Raw genomic sequence first — 19,573 nt, forward strand, 5'->3', positions numbered from 1 at the left:
AGCACTTTGGCTACCCTTGTGGTAAATTTTAAATGTGCTTTATAAATAAAGTTGATTTGATTTAAATGATCTCAGTAAGATATTACAGCTTGTAGCTGAGATTTGATGACCTATATTGAGTAAAACATGCTTGAAACTAGAATATCAACTGTTGCAAAGCTGTGTCATCAACACTCACAAGTATAAAACTACTTTTTTAAAGTAATCATTTCTTATTTCAAGCATGAAAAAAAAAATCATGACTTTGACACAATTTTGTCTCATAATTAAAACAGATGACAGCCAAATGGACTTTGCTGTTTTATTTTCAATGAAACAATAGAAAAGATGTACTCATATAGTCGTACAGTTGGCACAGTATAGTGAAAAGACAGTTAATATTTAAACATTTAACATTCCAAACAATTTTGAACAGAAATAGTTCATGCACATTCAGATATTCAGATAAATTCTTCAAAATTACAATAAAAAAAAAATTGGTCGGGGGCCGGGCTGTAAATATATATATATATATATATATATATATATATACACTACCGTTCAAAAGTTTGGGGTCACCCAAACAATTTTGTGGAATAGCCTTCATTTCTAAGAACAAGAATAGACTGTCGAGTTTCAGATGAAAGTTCTCTTTTTCTGGCCATTTTGAGCGTTTAATTGACCCCACAAATGTGATGCTCCAGAAACTCAATCTGCTCAAAGGAAGGTCAGTTTTGTAGCTTCTGTAACGAGCTAAACTGTTTTCAAATGTGTGAACATCATTGCACATGGGTTTTCTAATCATCAATTAGCCTTCTGAGCCAATGAGCAAACACATTGTACCATTAGAACACTGGAGTGATAGTTGCTGAACGGTAGTGTGTATAAATACACTACTACTACTACTACTACCGTGTGTATATATACACTACCGTTCAAAAGTTTGGGGTCACATTGAAATGTCCTTATTTTTGAAGGAAAAGCTCTGTACTTTTCAATGAAGATAACTTTAAACTAGTCTTAACTTTAAAGAAATACACTCTATACATTGCTAATGTGGTAAATGACTATTCTAGCTGCAAATGTCTGCTTTTTGGTGCAATATCTACATAGGTGTATAGACGCCCATTTCCAGCAACTATCACTCCAGTGTTCTAATGGTACAATGTGTTTGCTCATTGGCTCAGAAGGCTAATTGATGATTAGAAAACCCTTGTGCAATCATGTTCACACATCTGAAAACAGTTTAGCTTGTTACAGAAGCTACAAAACTGACCTTCCTTTGAGCAGATTGAGTTTCTGGAGCATCACATTTGTGGGGTCAATTAAACGCTCAAAATGGCCAGAAAAAGAGAACTTTCATCTGAAACTCGACAGTCTATTCTTGTTCTTAGAAATGAAGGCTTTTCCACAAAATTGTTTGGGTGACCACAAACTTTTGAACGGTAGTGTATATATATATATATATATTCCTTGCACTCTAATTGACTGAAAGAGCATGCACTTGGCGCGATGATGTCATTTTATCGATGGGAAAATGCAAGCAATGTAATGCCGAGCGCATATCATTATGTCAAGATAATGGAACTAGCATTTACTTAAATTAAGAATATTTTTCAACATATTGAGAAAAAAGGTCTCATATTTGTTTTTTCTACCAAGAAAAGTGCACTTGTTATTGTGAGAAAATACTTATTTTAAGGTATTTTTGGGTTTATTGAGGTGAGCTAATTTTACTTGTTTTGGAAAGTCTTGACAAGCCAAATGTTCTTGTTCTACTGGCAGATAATTTTGCTTAGTTCAAGTAAAATGCCCCTAATTTTTTTTCTTGTTTTTGAACACTGACTTTTTGCTGTGTAGATTTTGGTTCTTCAGGACCTTTTCCGAGCGCCTGCCAGCGAGGCGGGACTTTCGGAAGGTTCCCGAATCCTTACCGGGTGCGGGCTGTGCTCTCAAACGCTGATTGGTTGAACACAGTTCCTAAAACTTATTTTTCAAAACACACAACCGCAATTACAAAGTATGCGAGGATGTCTCGTTTATTTCTTATTTCTTATGTATTTCTATTACCACAAACCTGACTTAACGGAGATAGAAAAAGAACGAAAGGAACTTTCGACTTGCAGGAACTTTTGTGTGGCATCTTTGTGGACGGCCACTAAGTAGATATATATACAATACAATATAATATATACAAATATTTATATTTGTATATATTTCAATAGCTGTGGCTACAAATGTAGCTTACCACCACCAGATGTGAATGTGGAGTGAATGAATGATGGGTTCTCACTTCTCTGTGAAGCGCATTGAGTGTTGAGAAAAGCGCTATATAAATCTAATACATTATTATTTACAGAGGATTAGGAAGTATTCTCTCCCCAAGAACTCTCTCCCCAAACCCAACCGTGACTGCTTAGACCTTCCTACCTTCAAAAGCCTTCTCAAAACACACCTCTTCAGATCTGCTTTTAACCTGTGATTAGTGTTCTGTGTCTTGTAATGTCCAGTGTTATTATGTATTTTACTATGTACAGCTTTTATATATCCTGTATTATGTATTATTACTTTGAACTGTTTTATATTTTATTTTTTATCCTATAAAGCGTCTTTGAGTACCCTGAAAAGCGCTATACCAAATAAAATGTATTATTATTATTATTATTATTCAGCCGGACTACGACGCAATGACCTCGGGTGCTTACTACTCAGACTTTGTTGGATAAATGTGAAATAAAGGAGGCAGCCCACAAGTGGAACGAAGGTAAATAACATCAAATATGGGCTATTTAATTTATTACATGTTGTAAAAGTAGTTAGTGACCATACTTGCCAACCCTCCCGTTTTTAGCGGGAGACTCCCGGTATTCAGCGCCTCTCCCGATAACCTCCCGGCAGAAATTTTCTCCCGACAAACTCCCGGTATTCAGCCGGAGCTGGAGGCCACGCCCCCTCCAGCTCGATGCGGACCTGAGTGGGGACAGCCTGTTCTCACGTCCGCTCTCCCACAATATAAACAGCCTGCCTGCCCAATGACGTCATAACTGTAGAATGATGGAGGGCGAGTTCTTGGTTTCTTATGTGGGTTTATTGTTAGGCAGTTTCATTAACGTCCTCCCAACGCGGTAACAACACACAACAACAGCAGTCACGTTTAGTCTACCGTAAAGCAGTTCTTCTGCCGTAAATAGCAATGTTGTGACACTCTTAAACAGGACAATACTGTCATCTACTGGATAGCCTCCAGAACACTGAAATTCAAGTATTTATTTTAGTTATATGTATAATAATATATATATATATATATATATACAGTATATATATATAGCTAAAATTCACTGAAAGTCAAGTATTTCATATATATATATATATATATATATATATATATATATATATATATATATATATATATATATATATATGAAATACTTGAGTTGGTGAATTCTAGCTTAAATATATTCCCCTCTTAACCACGCCCCCGCCCCCCCCCCCCCCACCCCCCTGGTATCGGAGGTCTCCAGGTTGGCAAGTATGTTAGTGACACTCCATTAGTGTAGTTGTTAGCCTCAACCCAAGTGAACATAATGCTAATGCTGACAAGCTAACGCTAAATCTAATGTGTTTGGGTCGACGCCGTGAGATAAACACTGACATGTATTATTTATGTATTGTTATTTACAGATAAACACTGACATTTATTATTTATATATTGTTATTTACAGCTGAAATGGACCCAAAGGACTCACCTGACCCTCATGAATTCATCATTTACCGAGAGGACAACTTTCTGACTGTTGGACATTGCAGACACAAGCCTGACTTTCTATGTACGGTATATCGTTATTAGTATAGTACCGCGATACTAATGAATCATATTCGGTACTATACCGCCTCTAAAAAGTACCCGCCGTCGTCACGTCGTGACGTGGTTTTACGAGCAGAGGAGCATGTTCGGCAGCGCACAATCATGGAGTACTTACAAGCAGACACAGTGTGTAGACAGAAAAGGGAGAACGGACGCATTTTGGCTTAAAAACTAACAATAAAGGTGAAGTTATGACACTGAAACGCCCTCAGGAAGAGGTGCTTTAAGACATGGCTATCTAGCTAGCAGCTAAAGTTCAGCCGCAGTCGGCAGTGTTTTAGTTACTTCCACATCACTAATCCTTGTCTCCGTGACGACGAATAAAGTACATTTCTCACAAGTATCATCCCTGCAGGACAAGGAATAGCTAAACATGCTTCACTACACACCGTAGCTCACCAGCGTCACCGCTAATGACGCCGATCATGAATGCAAACAAACGCCATGGGTGGATCTACACCTAACATCCACTGTAATGATACCAACTGCTGGAGCGTATCTAGTCAATACTAGTATGATTACATCGGTATTTTTTTAGCATCTCAATGTTTATGAACACCGGAAATGTGTCCCTGGACAAATGAGGACTTTGAATATGAACAATGTATTGGATTGATACCTACATTTGTGGTATCATCCAAAACTAATGTAAAGTATCCAAACAACAGAAGAATAAATGATTATCACATTTTAACAGAAGTGTAGATAGAACATGTTGAAAGAGAAAGTAAGCAGATATTAACAGTAAATGAACAAGTAGATTAATAATTCATTTTCTACCACTTGTCCTTAATTTTGCCAAAATAAAAGAATGATAAATGACACAATATGTTACTGCATATGTCAGCAGCTAAATTAGGAGCCTTTGTTTGCTTATTTACTAATAAAAGACAAGTTGTCTTGTATGTTCACTATTTTATCTAAGGACAAACTTGCAATAATAAATATATGTTTAATGTACCCTAAGATTTTTTTGTTAAAATAAAGCCAATAATGCCATTTTTTGCGGTCCCCTTTATTTAGAAAAGTACCGAAAAGTATCAAAATACATTTTGGTACCGGTACCAAAATATTGGTATCGGGACAACACTAGTAGCAACACGGTTGTAAAAGTTAAGTATTTTTGTGATTTCTCATCGTTTGTGAGGGCACCATAGTAGCTTCTGCGTGTTTTACAGCACAGTTCAGCCCGTTCATAAGGAGAAAGAAAGAACATTCACTCTCTCGTTATGTGTTTGCTATACAGTACTGCATATATAGCACGTTATATTGTGTTCAAAGTGTACAAGCTCTTAGTAAAATATGGACTTTTGTGGAGGCTGGAAGCCATTATTCATATTTACATTGTTTCTTACGAATAAATTTGCCTCGCGGTACGCACTTTTGGATTTACAAACCCCGTTCAAGAACCACTTACGTTCGTAAATCGAGGTTCCACCGTGCTTCAAAACGGATATGGTTAACATTATGAGTAAAAAGGAAACACTTCCAGATTTCCATCTCCACTAGCATGTTTGCTCATGCTATTTCAGCATTTCCTCAAGCATATTCAGGAAAACATCAGTTGAAGAGGACGCATAATAGAAAACTAGCAGCTTATCTTTTTTAAAATTTTTTATCTCGGGTCTGCTTTTCTTATTCAATTTTCAGATTCTGACTAGGTCTTTCTCTACTTAAGGGTGCTCCTGATTTTCAGGATCGCATCAGGTTTGAGTCTTTTACATTTTTTCCATCCATCCAGCCTTTTTGTTTCAATACAGAATTATTAAAATGACGGCTGCAAATTACACTTCTCTCACTTGGTTCGTCCCATTTCGGGTGTAGAGGTCCCTACTTCGCTCATCTTCTCTAATCCGTATTTTGATCATTTTAATCATTGCCGGAACTGATTTTTTTCAGCGCATTGATTTTCGTTTCCATAGCACCGCACTTCCGACTTCTGGCAACAACTGTTGCCCTACTTCCGGAAACAAAGGCTTCTAATTAGAGCTAAACAACTAATCGATTAAAATCGATTATAAAAATAGTTAGCGATTAATTTACTCATCGATTCGTTGGATCTATGATATGCGCATGCACAGAGGCTACTTTTTCATTTTTATTTTTATTTTTTTAAATTTAATTTAATTTTTTATAAAGCTTTATTTATAAACTGCAACATTTACAAACAGCTGAGAAGCAATAATCAAAATAAGTATGGTGCCAGTATGGTGCCAGTATGCTGTTTTTTTTCAATAAAATACTGGAAAGGATAAAAATGTAGTTTGTTTCTTTTATCCGATTATTAATCGATTAATTGAAGTAATAATCAACAGATTAATCGATTATCAAATTAGTCGTTAGTTGCAGCCCTACTTTTAATCATGGCAGATTCGATAACAAACAGCAAAGACGACTATTTTTGGACAAATGAGGATTCACAACATTATGTTTTTGAAGCTGAATATACGGAGGATGACCGACTGCTTCTAGATGAGAGTACGAAGGAAGAGTGAGACGTTGGAGCAGACGGAAGCCAAGAGAGTGAGGTGAAAGTGAATTGAAACTGCAAAATGTGGAATTTAAAGCCATGCTATTACGACATAAATGGAGTGCTTAACCAAATAAACCGGAGATAACGTCCCCGGCCAGGTGGACCAAACACACAACTGTCCATCGATTGAGTACACACAGCACGTCATGTGTGTTATTACAACTACGGTACATACGCTGTCTGGCTAGCTGTTTACAAACAAAACATGAAATGTTGGCTAATACTTTACAGATACTGTAATATGATTTTTCATGTTTTTCAGTCAGTACAGATTGGTGTCGTACCGCAGTGTTGTGCATTACAAACTTAAACGAGTTAGTTAGCTTCTACGGCTAATACCGTAGCATGCCAATGTGTTACTACACTAGAAAAAGAGTTCCTCAGTGTTCACTCTTACAATAACAATGTTGCTACAGCTTGGTTATTATACGGGTTACGGAACGTAAATGAAGTATTGTTGACGTTTTTTAAATGCATTTTTAAAGTGATTTTGAGATAGAATTGATTGCTCCCATTAGCTGCATTGTTAGCTACCTAGAACAAGCCGATTTTTACATGTTAGAATGCAAAAACACAACCTTTTGTCTTCTTGTCTCTCATGTTTGCGAATGATAGGCAAAATTCCCCAAAAAAGTGCAGTTCCCCTTGAAAGAGTGAACTAAGTTTTGTCAAAACCTGTGATGTCAGAATAGTCACGTTTAAAATGTCACCACTTCTCCATCTTGCGATTTAGCATCCATGAATAACGTGATTAAAAAAAGATCCTCTCTGACAATGATGATTAAACCCAAGCCTGTGCAAACAATGTGGGCGTCCATGTTGCATTACTTCGTGATCCCTCCTAATAACATTCCCCCGCACACGCACTAACATTTAGAACAATATATTTTTTATCATTAAGGTTTCTTCTTTTTTTAATTTTATTTTTTATACATATCATGCATGCGTGCGGATGAATAATCGCTGCGCTGATCTCATTTAAGTTTGGAATATTCTATTAAAGAATCTTCCGGCCCGAGGGCTCCACCTCATTGCAATAAAAAGCCATTTTAATTACTTGAAAAATATTTAATCACATTTGTTCATCGTGCCATGCTGTGAGAAAAATACTAAACTTGTGGCGGACATGACACACACGCAGGAAGTTATTCAAGGTGCTCGGTTTGTGGCGGCGGGGCCCAGACCTCTACGCCGCAACAGTAGCTGAGGGGAAAACAAACAGCTTTGGGGGGGACATCTACCCTTTGTGGCGCCTCCTATTGGTTGTGCTTTGTAAGACATGCTTATAAGCCTGGAACAAAAAGTCAATAACTTGTGTGCAATTAGTTCAAACATTTTTCAACCAATCCTGATAAAGCTCAAATTCAAAATTACAGTGTGAGATTTATTTTATTTTTTTAAACAGCGCCACCTAGTGGTGCATGTATGTTGTGACATTTCGGTTCTGTGTGCAGCGGTTCATAGTTCTGAACCTAAAAGGTAAGTTTCCCCCCAAAATAGACACAGTAGTGATTTTAGGCTTGTTTTCTGTCAAGTTTCAGCACATTTTCAGCACACTCTCTTGGTTGCTTTGTTGGGTCTGCTCCCGTCTCTGGCCATGCTCCCCCCACCCCAGCAGACGATGGCGTGGAACACCGCAGAGGCCACCACAGTGTATATGTTTTTTTTGTTTTTGTTTTGTTTTGCTGTTTTACTTTTGTGGCTGTGTGTAGAAGTGGCTGGTTGCATCAGCTCTGCTCTTTTAATGTCTTTAAAGGCCTACTGAAACCCACTACTACCGACCACGCAGTCTGACAGTTTATATATCAATGACGAAATCTTAACATTGCAACACATGCCAATACGGCCGGGTTAACTTATAAAGTGCAATTTTAAATTTCCCGCGACGTATATATATATATATATATACATATATATATATATACATACATATATATATATATATACATATATACATACATATATATATATACATATATACATACATATATATATATATATATACATACATATATATATATATATATACATACATATATATATATATATATATATATATATATATATATACATATATATATATATATATATATATATACATATATATATATATATACATATATATATATATATACATATATATATACATATATATATATATATATATATATATATATATACATATATATATACATACATATATATATATATATATATATATATATATACATATATATATACATACATATACATATATATATATATATATATATACATATATATATATATACATATATATATACATACATATACATATACATATACATATACATATATATATATATATATATATATATATATATATATATATATATATATATATATATATATATATATATATATATATATATATATATATATTCCGAGTGCAATGACAATATGATTTGCCTGAGCGGCAAGGAGACACCGAGAGTAACAAGCGGTAGAAAATGGATTAGAAAGGACAGATTTTTAAAAAATTAAAATTAAAATAAATAAATAAATAGTTTAACTTGGGACTTACCGCGGGCCGGATTTTGGACGCTGCCGGGCCGTAGTTTGGGGACCCCTGATCTAGACACTACCAAAAAACAAATTGATATTATGGTGATGACTGCCAGATTCATTTTCAGAAAACTGGTTAGTGAAATTCCGTACATCTGAACAAAAACTAGGGCGCGTTGAAACTGAAATCGAGAGCGCCCCTGTTGGCGACAGTCATGTAGTGCACTCCCTTCACTTTAAGATGCGACACACCATTGCTAACACTAATTCACTGCTTTTCCCCCAGCATGTCTAAATAGCACAAACTAGGACTCAGGATCCGCATTCAGACCACTTCGACATGTGCCCTGATCCTGATAAAATGTGGATATTTTTGAACCATGCACTTAAACGCCATTTTCCGCCGTCACATTTAGAACCCCAATTCAGATTAAGATAAAGCATTTTTAAAAAGCGTAGCGTAATGCACATTACGGCCCCCTGCAGGACCGGAGTGAAGCCCTACTGGGATTCCTGCAAATCCACTGCATCACAAAATGTTGTTCTTGGGTTGTTTCCGAAAATGTCCTGTCTCAAGTTTCATGCAAATGGCCTGACATTTCCGTGTTAGAATGGTTTTTTTGAAAATGTCCGCATGCTGGCAGAGCCTGACACTTCTGTAGCCGTTATTCCCTCCGTGCCAAGGACCTCAATCAAACATCCATCCAGTGACTTTTTATAGCATGTAGTGGCGCTGCTCTCCACTCCAGCGTCTGTGCCAGCAGTACATTAATGCAGGGCGCCATTATAAAAGGCCGACAACCAAAGCCATCATCGTGTTGTTGAGCCAGCAGCAGCCCTCCATCCCTCCGTCCGTCCATCTATTCATCCACCCATTCATCTTTAGAAGGCAGCGTGCCAAGACATGCTTGCTTAGAAACAAAAAGACATGAATCATTGATGGCTTTCACAGTGAGACATCACTCGCCTGCTACTATCTTTGATGCAGCACACGCAGTCACCAGACACTCAACTATGGAATAGCTTGATTGGCGATAATGCTAATAAAGGTGTACAGTATAGTACGATACGAGGCGCAAACAAGGCTGGGACAACTGCAAGTGTGTTTTAGTAGACGACCACCATGCATCCGACTGGACACCCTTCAGTTGTTTATGAGGTTATGTGAGCGTGCACCATAAAATAACAGGCTGGAGCAAATACTGAAGAAGACTACGCTTCTGGAAGTCACATGGAAACTGTGCCATAAATACAAAGCTATGCGTGTAGGTATGAGCATATGTACCGTATTTTTCGGAGTATAAGTCGCGCCGGAGTATAAGTCGCACCGGCCGAAAATGCATAATAAAGAAGGAAAAAAACATATATAAGTCGCATTTTTTGAGGGAAATGTAGTTGATAAAACCCAACACCAAGAATAGACATTTGAAAGGCAATTTAAAATAAAGAATAGTGAACAACAGGCTGAATAAGTGTACGTTATATGAGGCATAAATAACCAACTGAGAACGTGCCTGGTATGTTTTTTAAAAGGTTCAAGATGTTCATCATAGTTCTTGTTCAGTGTACTTTGTGAACAGTTGTAGTTTGAACCGTCTCTTAAAGTGAATCATATTGGTGCTTTGTTTGATTTTTTTGGTTAATCCGTTCCATAATTGAATTCCACATACTGATATGCTAAAGGTTTTAAGTGTTGTGCATGCATACAAATGTTTTAAATTAAATTTTCCTCCAAGGTTAAATGTCCCTCTTTTGTGGAGAAGAATTGTTGTACATTCTAGGGTAGCAGGTTATAGTTTGCTTTGTACATCATTTTAGCTGTTTTGCAAATGCACCAAATCCTTGAATTTTAATAATTGTGATTGAATAAATACCGTATTTTTCGTACTATAAGTCGCTCTGGAGTATAAGTCGCACCGGCCGAAAATGCATAATAAAGAAGGAAAAAAACATATAAGTCGCATTTTTTGGGGAAATTTATTTGATAAAACCCAACACCAAGAATAGACATTTGAAAGGCAATTTAAAATAAATAAAGAATAGTGAACAACAGGCTGAATAAGTGTACGTTATATGACGCATAAATAACCAACTGAGAACGTGCCTGGTATGTTAACGTAACATATTATGGTAAGAGTCATTCAAATAACTATAACATATAGAACATGCTATACGTTTACCAAATAATCTGTCACTCCTAATCGCTAAATCCCATGAAATCTTATACGTCTAGTCTCTTATGTGAATGAGCTAAATAATATTATTTGATATTTTACGGTATTGTGTTAATAATTTCACACATAAGTCGCTCCTGAGTATAAGTCGCACCCCCGGCCAAACTAGGAAAAAAACTGTGACTTATAGTCTGAAAAATACGGTACATAACATATACAGAATACCTTTAAATAACCACTAAAACACAAATTAACACTTCAATAGCATACCGTATTTTCCGGACCATAGGGCGCACCATACTATAAGGCGCACTGCCGACGAATGGTCTGTTTTTGATCTGTATTCATATATAAGGCGCACCGCATTATAGGGCGCATTAAAGGAGTCGTATTATTCTTATTTTTTTCTAAATGTAAAACACTTCCTTGTGTGTTATAACATGTAATGGTGGTTCTTTGGTCAAAATGTTGCATAGATTATGTTTTACCAATCATCTTCAAGTCGCTTTCTGACAGTCGCTTCCGGATGCGCCGTTTTGTGGGCAGTCTTATTTACGTTGCACACCTTCGGCAACGTCTTCTCCCCGTCATCTTTGTTGTAGCGGTGTAGCGTGCAAGGACGGGAGTGGAAGAAGTGTCAAAAGATGGAGCTAACTGTTTTAATGACATTCAGACTTTACTTCAATCAAAAACGGAGCAGCATCTCCTCATCCGGAAACAACACCGGAAATGTGTTCCGTGAAAAACTGTCCGACCGGATCTCTAATAACTAAAGTTCCTTGGGTGAATATTGTAAACTCACTACACCGGTATGTTTTAGCGCTTTCATGGCGAGTTTACTGACAGATATAAGTAAGAACTTTACACTACTTTATATTAGAAATGGCAACAGCAGAGGATGAATGTCACATAACAAGAAGATATGAGAAAAAGAAGAAGCTTATCGACGACTGTGTCGACACGGACTACACAGGCGGATGCGCACAATTTTTCAGGATTTATGCAGATCCCAAACACAGATCAGCAGGTACCAGAAAGTAAGAAAAGTAGATTTTGCATAATATTGCGAAACAAAACACCAGATATGTCTTACCTTATACACACGCCATAATAATACTCGTATGTTGAAGCACAGTACAATCCATCAAGCGGTGCGACTTCATAGCTTACCAAAGTCGTACTAAAGCATTTTGATACATTTTTGAGCGCCGTGTGTAATGGTCTATATTTTAAATGGAACATGTACAATTTTGACGTTGTTAACTTTAGTCATATTTCCATCATATTGCAGTCTACACGTATCTCTTATGTTTGACCGCCATCCACTGGTCACACTTTTAATTACACCGTTTACCAAAACATTGCTCCGAGGTCGGTAAGCAAAACCAGAATTATTCTGTCCATTAGGCGCACCGGGTTATAAGGCGCACTGTCGAGTTTTGAGGGAAAAAAATGATTTTAAGTGCGCCTTATAGTCCGGAAAATACGGTACATCCGACGTGTTTCACACCTACCATTGTTCTCCAAGTAATTTCACTTGATCAAACCTTTTCTTATATTGCACACCACAAAATGTTGAACGTACTTGTATGTCTTAAGGTTATGGTTTTTCACACCTACCATTGTTTTCTGTTAGACCACATTTACTTGATCAAATCTTTTCTAACATTCCATACTACAAAATAATACAATTATTTATTATTATTAAAATAACCATTTTCAGACCAGTTGATCTGCCCTTTCTCTTTTCTGCTCTGCCCCCCTCTTCTTCATGGAGAGGTTTTTAGGTGGCCACGGATCAGTTTCTACTGAAGAAGCGCTAGCTGTTCTAAGTCTGGACCCGGGTTGGACCACTCCTCTGTGCATCAGTTGGTGACTTGTTAATGTGCAAGACCCTGCTGGCCTCACTATGGTCTGGACTCTCACAGTATTAACCGTATCCACTTAGCATCCATTCCACCGGTCACCTGCAGGTCCTTTCCAAGGTTTCACATTGTTCCCATTGGGTTGAGTTCTTTCTTGCCCTGATGTGTGATCAGATCCGAGGATGTTGTTGTGGTTTGCGCAGCCCTTTGACACATTTGTGATTAAGGGCTATATAAATAATTGTAATTGATTATGGTTCCTGCTGCTATCGTATCGGAATTTTTGAATGTATTACTGTTGAAATTGAAGTAGAAAAATCAAAAAAAATAAATGTTAGTTGTGTTTATAGAACACCTGGATCATGTCTAGACACATTTAATCAAAAATTGGACTATTTGTTTAATAAGTCAAACAAGCTCCATATTGTGTGCGGTGATTTTAATATTAATCTTATGAATCCCATGGACAGTACCAAAACAACCGATTTTATAACAGGATTGTACAGTAATAATTTTTTTCCCCTTATCATAAAACCTACCAGAATAACAGTAGACTTTGCCACACTGATAGATAACATTTTCACACATCAACCTGACAATCAAATAACAGCAGGACTACTACTCAATGACATAAGTGATCATCTACCTGTATTCAGTATTTTCCACAATTTCTTTGATCAGAGAGGGACCAAAAAAGCAGTTCAATATAGAGTTGTTAGACACCAAACGCCAGAAACTATGGCAGCATTCAAGTCTGAGTTATGTGCTCAAGACTGGGGGGAGGTTTACACCTCCACAGACCCAGATGAGGCATACGAACATTTTCTCAACATTTTCATAACATTGTATGATAAGCACTGTCCAATGAAAAAACACTACATTAAGGACAGCACTGTTAAGGACAAACCATGGATCACAAAGGGACTATTGAAGTCCTGCAAAAAGAAAAATTATCTTTACAGAAGACATTTAAAGCACAGAACCAAAGAAACTGAACACACATATAAAACGTATAAAAATAAGTTAACACAAATAATAAAGCACAGCAAAAGAACATATTACTGTAACCTATTAGAACAACATAAAAATAGCATCCAGGGTACGTGGAAAGTTTTGAATGGTATCATTAAAAAAACATGACAAATAAGGAACATCCAAGCTATTTCATAGAAAATAATCAAACTATAAATGACTCTAAGGAAATAACGGATGCTTTTAACACCTTCTTTGTGAATGTTGGACCTAACTTAGCAAATGAAATTGTACAACCCGAAAACAGTGTCAGATTTAATGAACATACCATTCAAAGCAACTTAGAATCGTTTTTTATTTCCCCCGTTCATGAAAGTGAAATCACAGAAATTGTAAATTCTCAAGAAAACAAGAAGTCAACAGACTGCTGTGACTTGGACTTTTCTCTGATCAGGGAAATTGTTGATTTTATAGCTGTTCCCTTCACTTATGTATGTAATATTTCTTTTATAAAAGGTGTTTTCCCAAAGAAAATGAAAACGGCAAAAGTTATTCCCATCTTCAAAAGTGGAGATAAGCATCAGTTCACCAACTATAGGCCTATTTCTATACTCTCACAATTTTCAAAAATCCTTCAAAAATTATTTGTGTCAAGATTAGACAGTTTTATTGACAAGCATCACTTGCTAAGTGAACACCAATACGGTTTTCGACCAAACAGGTCCTCTTCCATGGCAGTGATGGAACTAGTTGAGGAGGTAACCACTGCAATTGATAAGAGGGAGTTTGTTGTTGGCGTTTTTATTGACCTGAGCAAGGCCTTTGACACCATTGATCACATTACTTTTAAACAAAATGCAGAGGTATGGTGTCAGAGGTCTTGCTCATGATTGGTTGAAAAGTTATCTTGGTGGCAGAGAACAGTATGTGCATATGAATAATGTAGATTCAGATAAAAATATTATAACACATGGAGTACCCCAAGGTTCTTTATTGGGACCAAAATTGTTTTTATTGTACATTAATGATATCTGTAAAATCTTTAAAAAACTCAAATGTATTCTCTTTGCTGATGATACAAGTCTGTACTGTTCTGGGCAAGACCTTGGCCATCTCTTAGGGACTGTAGAGAGTGAACTCCACATACTAAAGCAATGGTTTGATGCCAATAAACTATCAATCAACCTAAATAAAACAAAATATATAATTTTTGGAAATAGGAAAAACAAACAGTGTCATATAAGAATTGATGATATGGAGATAGAAAGGGTGTATTCAACAACATTTTTGGGAATCCATATAGATGATAAATTAAATTGGAAACTGCACATAAATATACTTAAGACAAAGATGGCAAAAAATATTGCTATGTTACATAAAATCAAAAACTCCGTAAATCAAAAGGCTCTTATCATGTTATATAATTCTTTTGTACTCCCTTATCTTAATTATTGTGTCGAAATCTGGGGTAACAATTACAAAACAAACATTAAATCTATATTCTTACTTCAAAAGAAAGCGATTAGAATTGTAAATTATGCAGATTATCATGACCATACCAATGCTCTGTTTATTAAATTAAAAACATTAAAACTGCATGATCTTGTTGACCTCAACACTGCTATTGTGACGTTCAAAGCTCATAACCACATGCTGCCTGGGTGTCTACAGGAGAGGTTTAAACCCAGAGAGAATCCCTATGACCTCAAGAGGTTCAGCTGTCTTCCAGAAAGCTAAGATAAGAACAAGCTTAAAAAGTAGATGTGTTTCTGTCAGGGGGGTTCAACTGTGGAACAGCTTGGATGATTCCTTAAAATGTTCCAGTTCTATTCACACATTTAAAAAACACTTTAAGACCAATGTCTTGAAAAAATATATCACTCTTGAATCAACACAGTAGTTAATACTATGATCAATGTTAATTCAAATACTAAATGTGGGTTATAAATAATAATGGAAGTACAATTGTTTGTATATAGTATATAAATTGGTACAAAGGTTTAACATGTCTACAAGGATATTTCACATGCCTTTACTGTGTATATAATTGAACTGTGTTTATGTTATGTATAATGTGTATTTATAATATGTTGTACAATGGACATTCAATAATTTTCGGAAGTTTATTTTGTACTTGACATTGTTTATAGGGTTAGGCGCAATAAGTGTTCAACTTCAGCCTAAACCCTTTCGGTCTGCAACATTTTCATTTTCAATTTATGAATGTACAACTGTTTGTTTATTTTGTTGACGATTGACCGAAGAATAATAAACTTGAACTAAACTTGAACTTGATTGATAGAAGTAGAGGCCAACACTCAAGGCTCCAGTATTGGTATTGTAAAAAAGTCATTTTGGAACAGCCCTAGTATACAGTTCAGTACATATACTTACATCTTATATATCAAACTATATCAGACTCGCTATGGAAGGGCTAAAAACCAAAGATGGCGGGGAGAAGACGCTGTCGAAGTGGAGGCACGTAAACAACACAATGCATACTGAAGAGACGGTCAGAAAGCAACTTGAAGATGGTCTGTAAAACCAAGTCTATGCAACATGTTGACCAAAGAACCACCATTACATGTTATGTAGACCAGTGTTTTTCAACCTTTTTTTGAGCCAAGGCACATTTTTTGCGTTGACAAAATGCGGAGGCACACCACCAGCAGAAATCATGAAAAAAACAAAACTCAGTTGACAGTAAAAAGTCGTTGTTGCAATTGTTGGATATGACTTTAAACCATAACCAAGCATGCATCACTATAGCTCTTGTCTCAAAGTAGGTGTGGTGTCACCACCTGTCACATCACGCCGTGACTTATTTTGAGTTTTTTGCTGTTTTCCTGTGTGTAGTGTCTTAGTTCTTGTCTTGCGCTCCTATTTTGGTGGCTTTTTCTCTTTTTTTTGGTATTTTCCTGTAGCAGTTTCATGTCTTCCTTTGGGTGATATTTCCCGCATCTACTTTGTTTTAGCAATCAACAATTTTTCAGTTGTTTTTATCCTTCTTTGTGGGGACATTGTTGATTGTCATGTCATGTTCGGATGTACACTACCGTTCAAAAGTTTGGGGTCACATTGAAATGTCCTTATTTTTGAAGGAAAAGCACTGTACTTTTCAATGAAGATAACTTTAAACTAGTCTTAACTTTAAAGAAATACACTCTATACATTGCTAATGTGGTAAATGACTATTCTAGCTGCAAATGTCTGGTTTTTGGTGCAATATCTACATAGGTGTATAGAGGCCCATTTCCAGCAACTATCACTCCAGTGTTCTAATGGTACAATGTGTTTGCTCATTGGCTCAGAAGGCTAATTGATGATTAGAAAACCCTTGTGCAATCATGTTCACACATCTGAAAACAGTTTAGCTCGTTACAGAAGCTACAAAACTGACCTTCCTTTGAGCAGATTGAGTTTCTGGAGCATCACATTTGTGGGGTCAATTAAACGCTCAAAATGGCCAGAAAAAGAGAACTTTCATCTGAAACTCGACAGTCTATTCTTGTTGTTAGAAATGAAGGCTAGTCCACAAAATTGTTTGGGTGACCCCAAACTTTTGAACGGTAGTGTACATTGTGGACGCCGTCTTTGCTCCGCAGTAAGTCTTTGCTGTCGTCCAGCATTCTGTTTTTGTTTACTTTGTAGCCAGTTCAGTTTTAGTTTCGTTCTACATAGCCATCCCTAAGCTTCAATGCCTTTTCTTAGGGGCACTCACATTTTGTTTATTTTTGGTTTAAGCATTGGACACCTTTTTACCTGCAGACTGCCCCCTGCTGTTTCCGACATCTACAAAGCAATTAGCTATCGGCTGCCACCTACTGATATGGGAAAATGTTACAAGGTTACTCTGCCGAGCTCTAAACAGCACCGACACTCAACAACAACACATAATTTGCAGACTATAATTACTGGTTTGCAAAAAATATTTCTAACCCAAATAGGTAAAATTAGATAATCTCCCACGGCACACCAGACTGTATCTCACGGCACACTAGTGGTTGAAAAACACTGATGTAGACCACAAGTAAATGTTTTAAATGTAAAAATTTTTTAAAAAAAAGATAAATCATCATCAATCAATCATTTAAAAAGGGGTTTTCATCTTTATTCCCTGTGACAAACATTTGTCAGTCAGCCAAGAGTATTTTACATTGACTGCTATCAGCAGTGGTTTTAAGTCAAATCAATTATAATTGACAACAGCAGGGGGAGCCCGGAGGCTGAAAGAACAAAACAATTATTATTCCTACTGCTAATTTAATTTGTTAATTGTTTCAATGCTGGCGGGCTCATCTTGTTTCATTTCTGCTGCAGGAGAAATCAACTGTGTAGAGAAATACATTCGACTAGAACAAACGCAGGCTAGTAATTCCATCACTAGCATTTTCTAACACGTATAATCTTGTGTGGCATTGCAGCACAACAACAACAATTATTATTACTAGTAGTAGTAGTAGTAGTAGTACTTCACCAGCTTGCTTTCGCTTCATATCGGAGACTTATTCCTCACAAACGGCGTTGAAAGCGAGGTACATTCATCCCAAACTCGACCCGTAATGGAGCGTATGGTTCCACAACAAATAAAAAAAAGCATGCCTGTGTGTGTGTGTGTGTGTGTGTGTGTGTGTGTGTGTGTGTGTGTGTGTGTGTGTGTGTGTGTGTGTGTGTGTGTGTGTGTGTGTGTGTGTGTGTGTGTGCACGCCTAACAAGGTTTCCCTGCTGTTTGGTTTATTCATCTGGCTGCTGTGCATTATAGGATGCAGTCTCCGCTTTGACAACCACGAGGTCAAGGCGAGCTTCAAGCAGCCTCGACCCCTGGAGGTCGCTCGTGTGATGTCACGCTTCAGTTGGTCCGGCGCTATGGAGCGCGCGCGGCAGGTCAAAAGGTTAAGAAGGAGAAGAAAAGAAAAAAGATGGCGGGTGGAAGGAAGGAAATGATGGCGAGGATGATGATGATGATGATGATGATGATGATATTGAGGTCAAGGGAAGAAGCGCAATCCGTGATGGACCGGTGGAGGAACACGATACGGTTTATTTGCTAATTATTGACTAGCACAGGCCACTTCATTAGGTACACCTACACTCTGGCTGAATTAAGCAGAAAATGCATTAGGAAAAACATTTATGAAACTGTGGAGGGGGGCGTGGTCGGCACGCTTGCTGCAGGAGCGGGGTGTGCCAGGGCCGGCTTTGAAACACAGCTGACAGGTGATTAGATTGCCCAGCTGGGGCTCGTTGTCTAATCACCTGTTGTTCTTATCAGTAGCGGCCGGGAGCAGGAGGAGTAGGATGGCTTGGAGAGACGGTGGTGCAAACAGACACTGATGAGGCGGACTGAAAAGTCGAGAATCGTACTACACTTGATGAGCAATAAAGCTTTGTTGAACTCTGAACGCCGGACTCACGTACAAGTGTGTGATCTACTAATAAAAGTTTCAATCAATCAATTAATCAATCAGCAGAACCTACTTGAGGCAACGTCTACAGAAACAATTTTCATTCAAAAAACGTATTCATGCGGATTCCAAATCGATTCATATTTCTCAAAAATCTATGTTAAATTGTATTACTATTATTTTTTATAAGAATCTATTTTAAAAAATGTGTTTTTAGGCAATCTTAATGCAACCAG

At 37.0% G+C, this 19,573-nt stretch overlaps 1 protein-coding gene across 3 annotated transcripts in view; it reads right to left on the reverse strand.

Moving 5' to 3' along the window:
* The window catches only part of dpp6a (dipeptidyl-peptidase 6a), a 457,192-nt gene that overhangs the window by 277,087 nt on the left and 160,532 nt on the right, over positions 1–19,573 (reverse strand). Inside the window, exon 2 of one of the 3 annotated variants that reach the window (XM_062020912.1) lies at positions 8,941–8,997. The exons of the other annotated variants lie outside the window; for them this stretch is intronic. Within the exon in view, the coding sequence (XP_061876896.1) occupies positions 8,941–8,997 (57 nt within the window). The remainder of the gene's footprint in view (positions 1–8,940; positions 8,998–19,573) is intronic. 3 annotated transcript variants of the gene reach the window in all.

This window comes from Entelurus aequoreus, linkage group LG15 (assembly GCF_033978785.1).
Source record: "Entelurus aequoreus isolate RoL-2023_Sb linkage group LG15, RoL_Eaeq_v1.1, whole genome shotgun sequence".
Taxonomy (NCBI): domain Eukaryota; kingdom Metazoa; phylum Chordata; class Actinopteri; order Syngnathiformes; family Syngnathidae; genus Entelurus; species Entelurus aequoreus.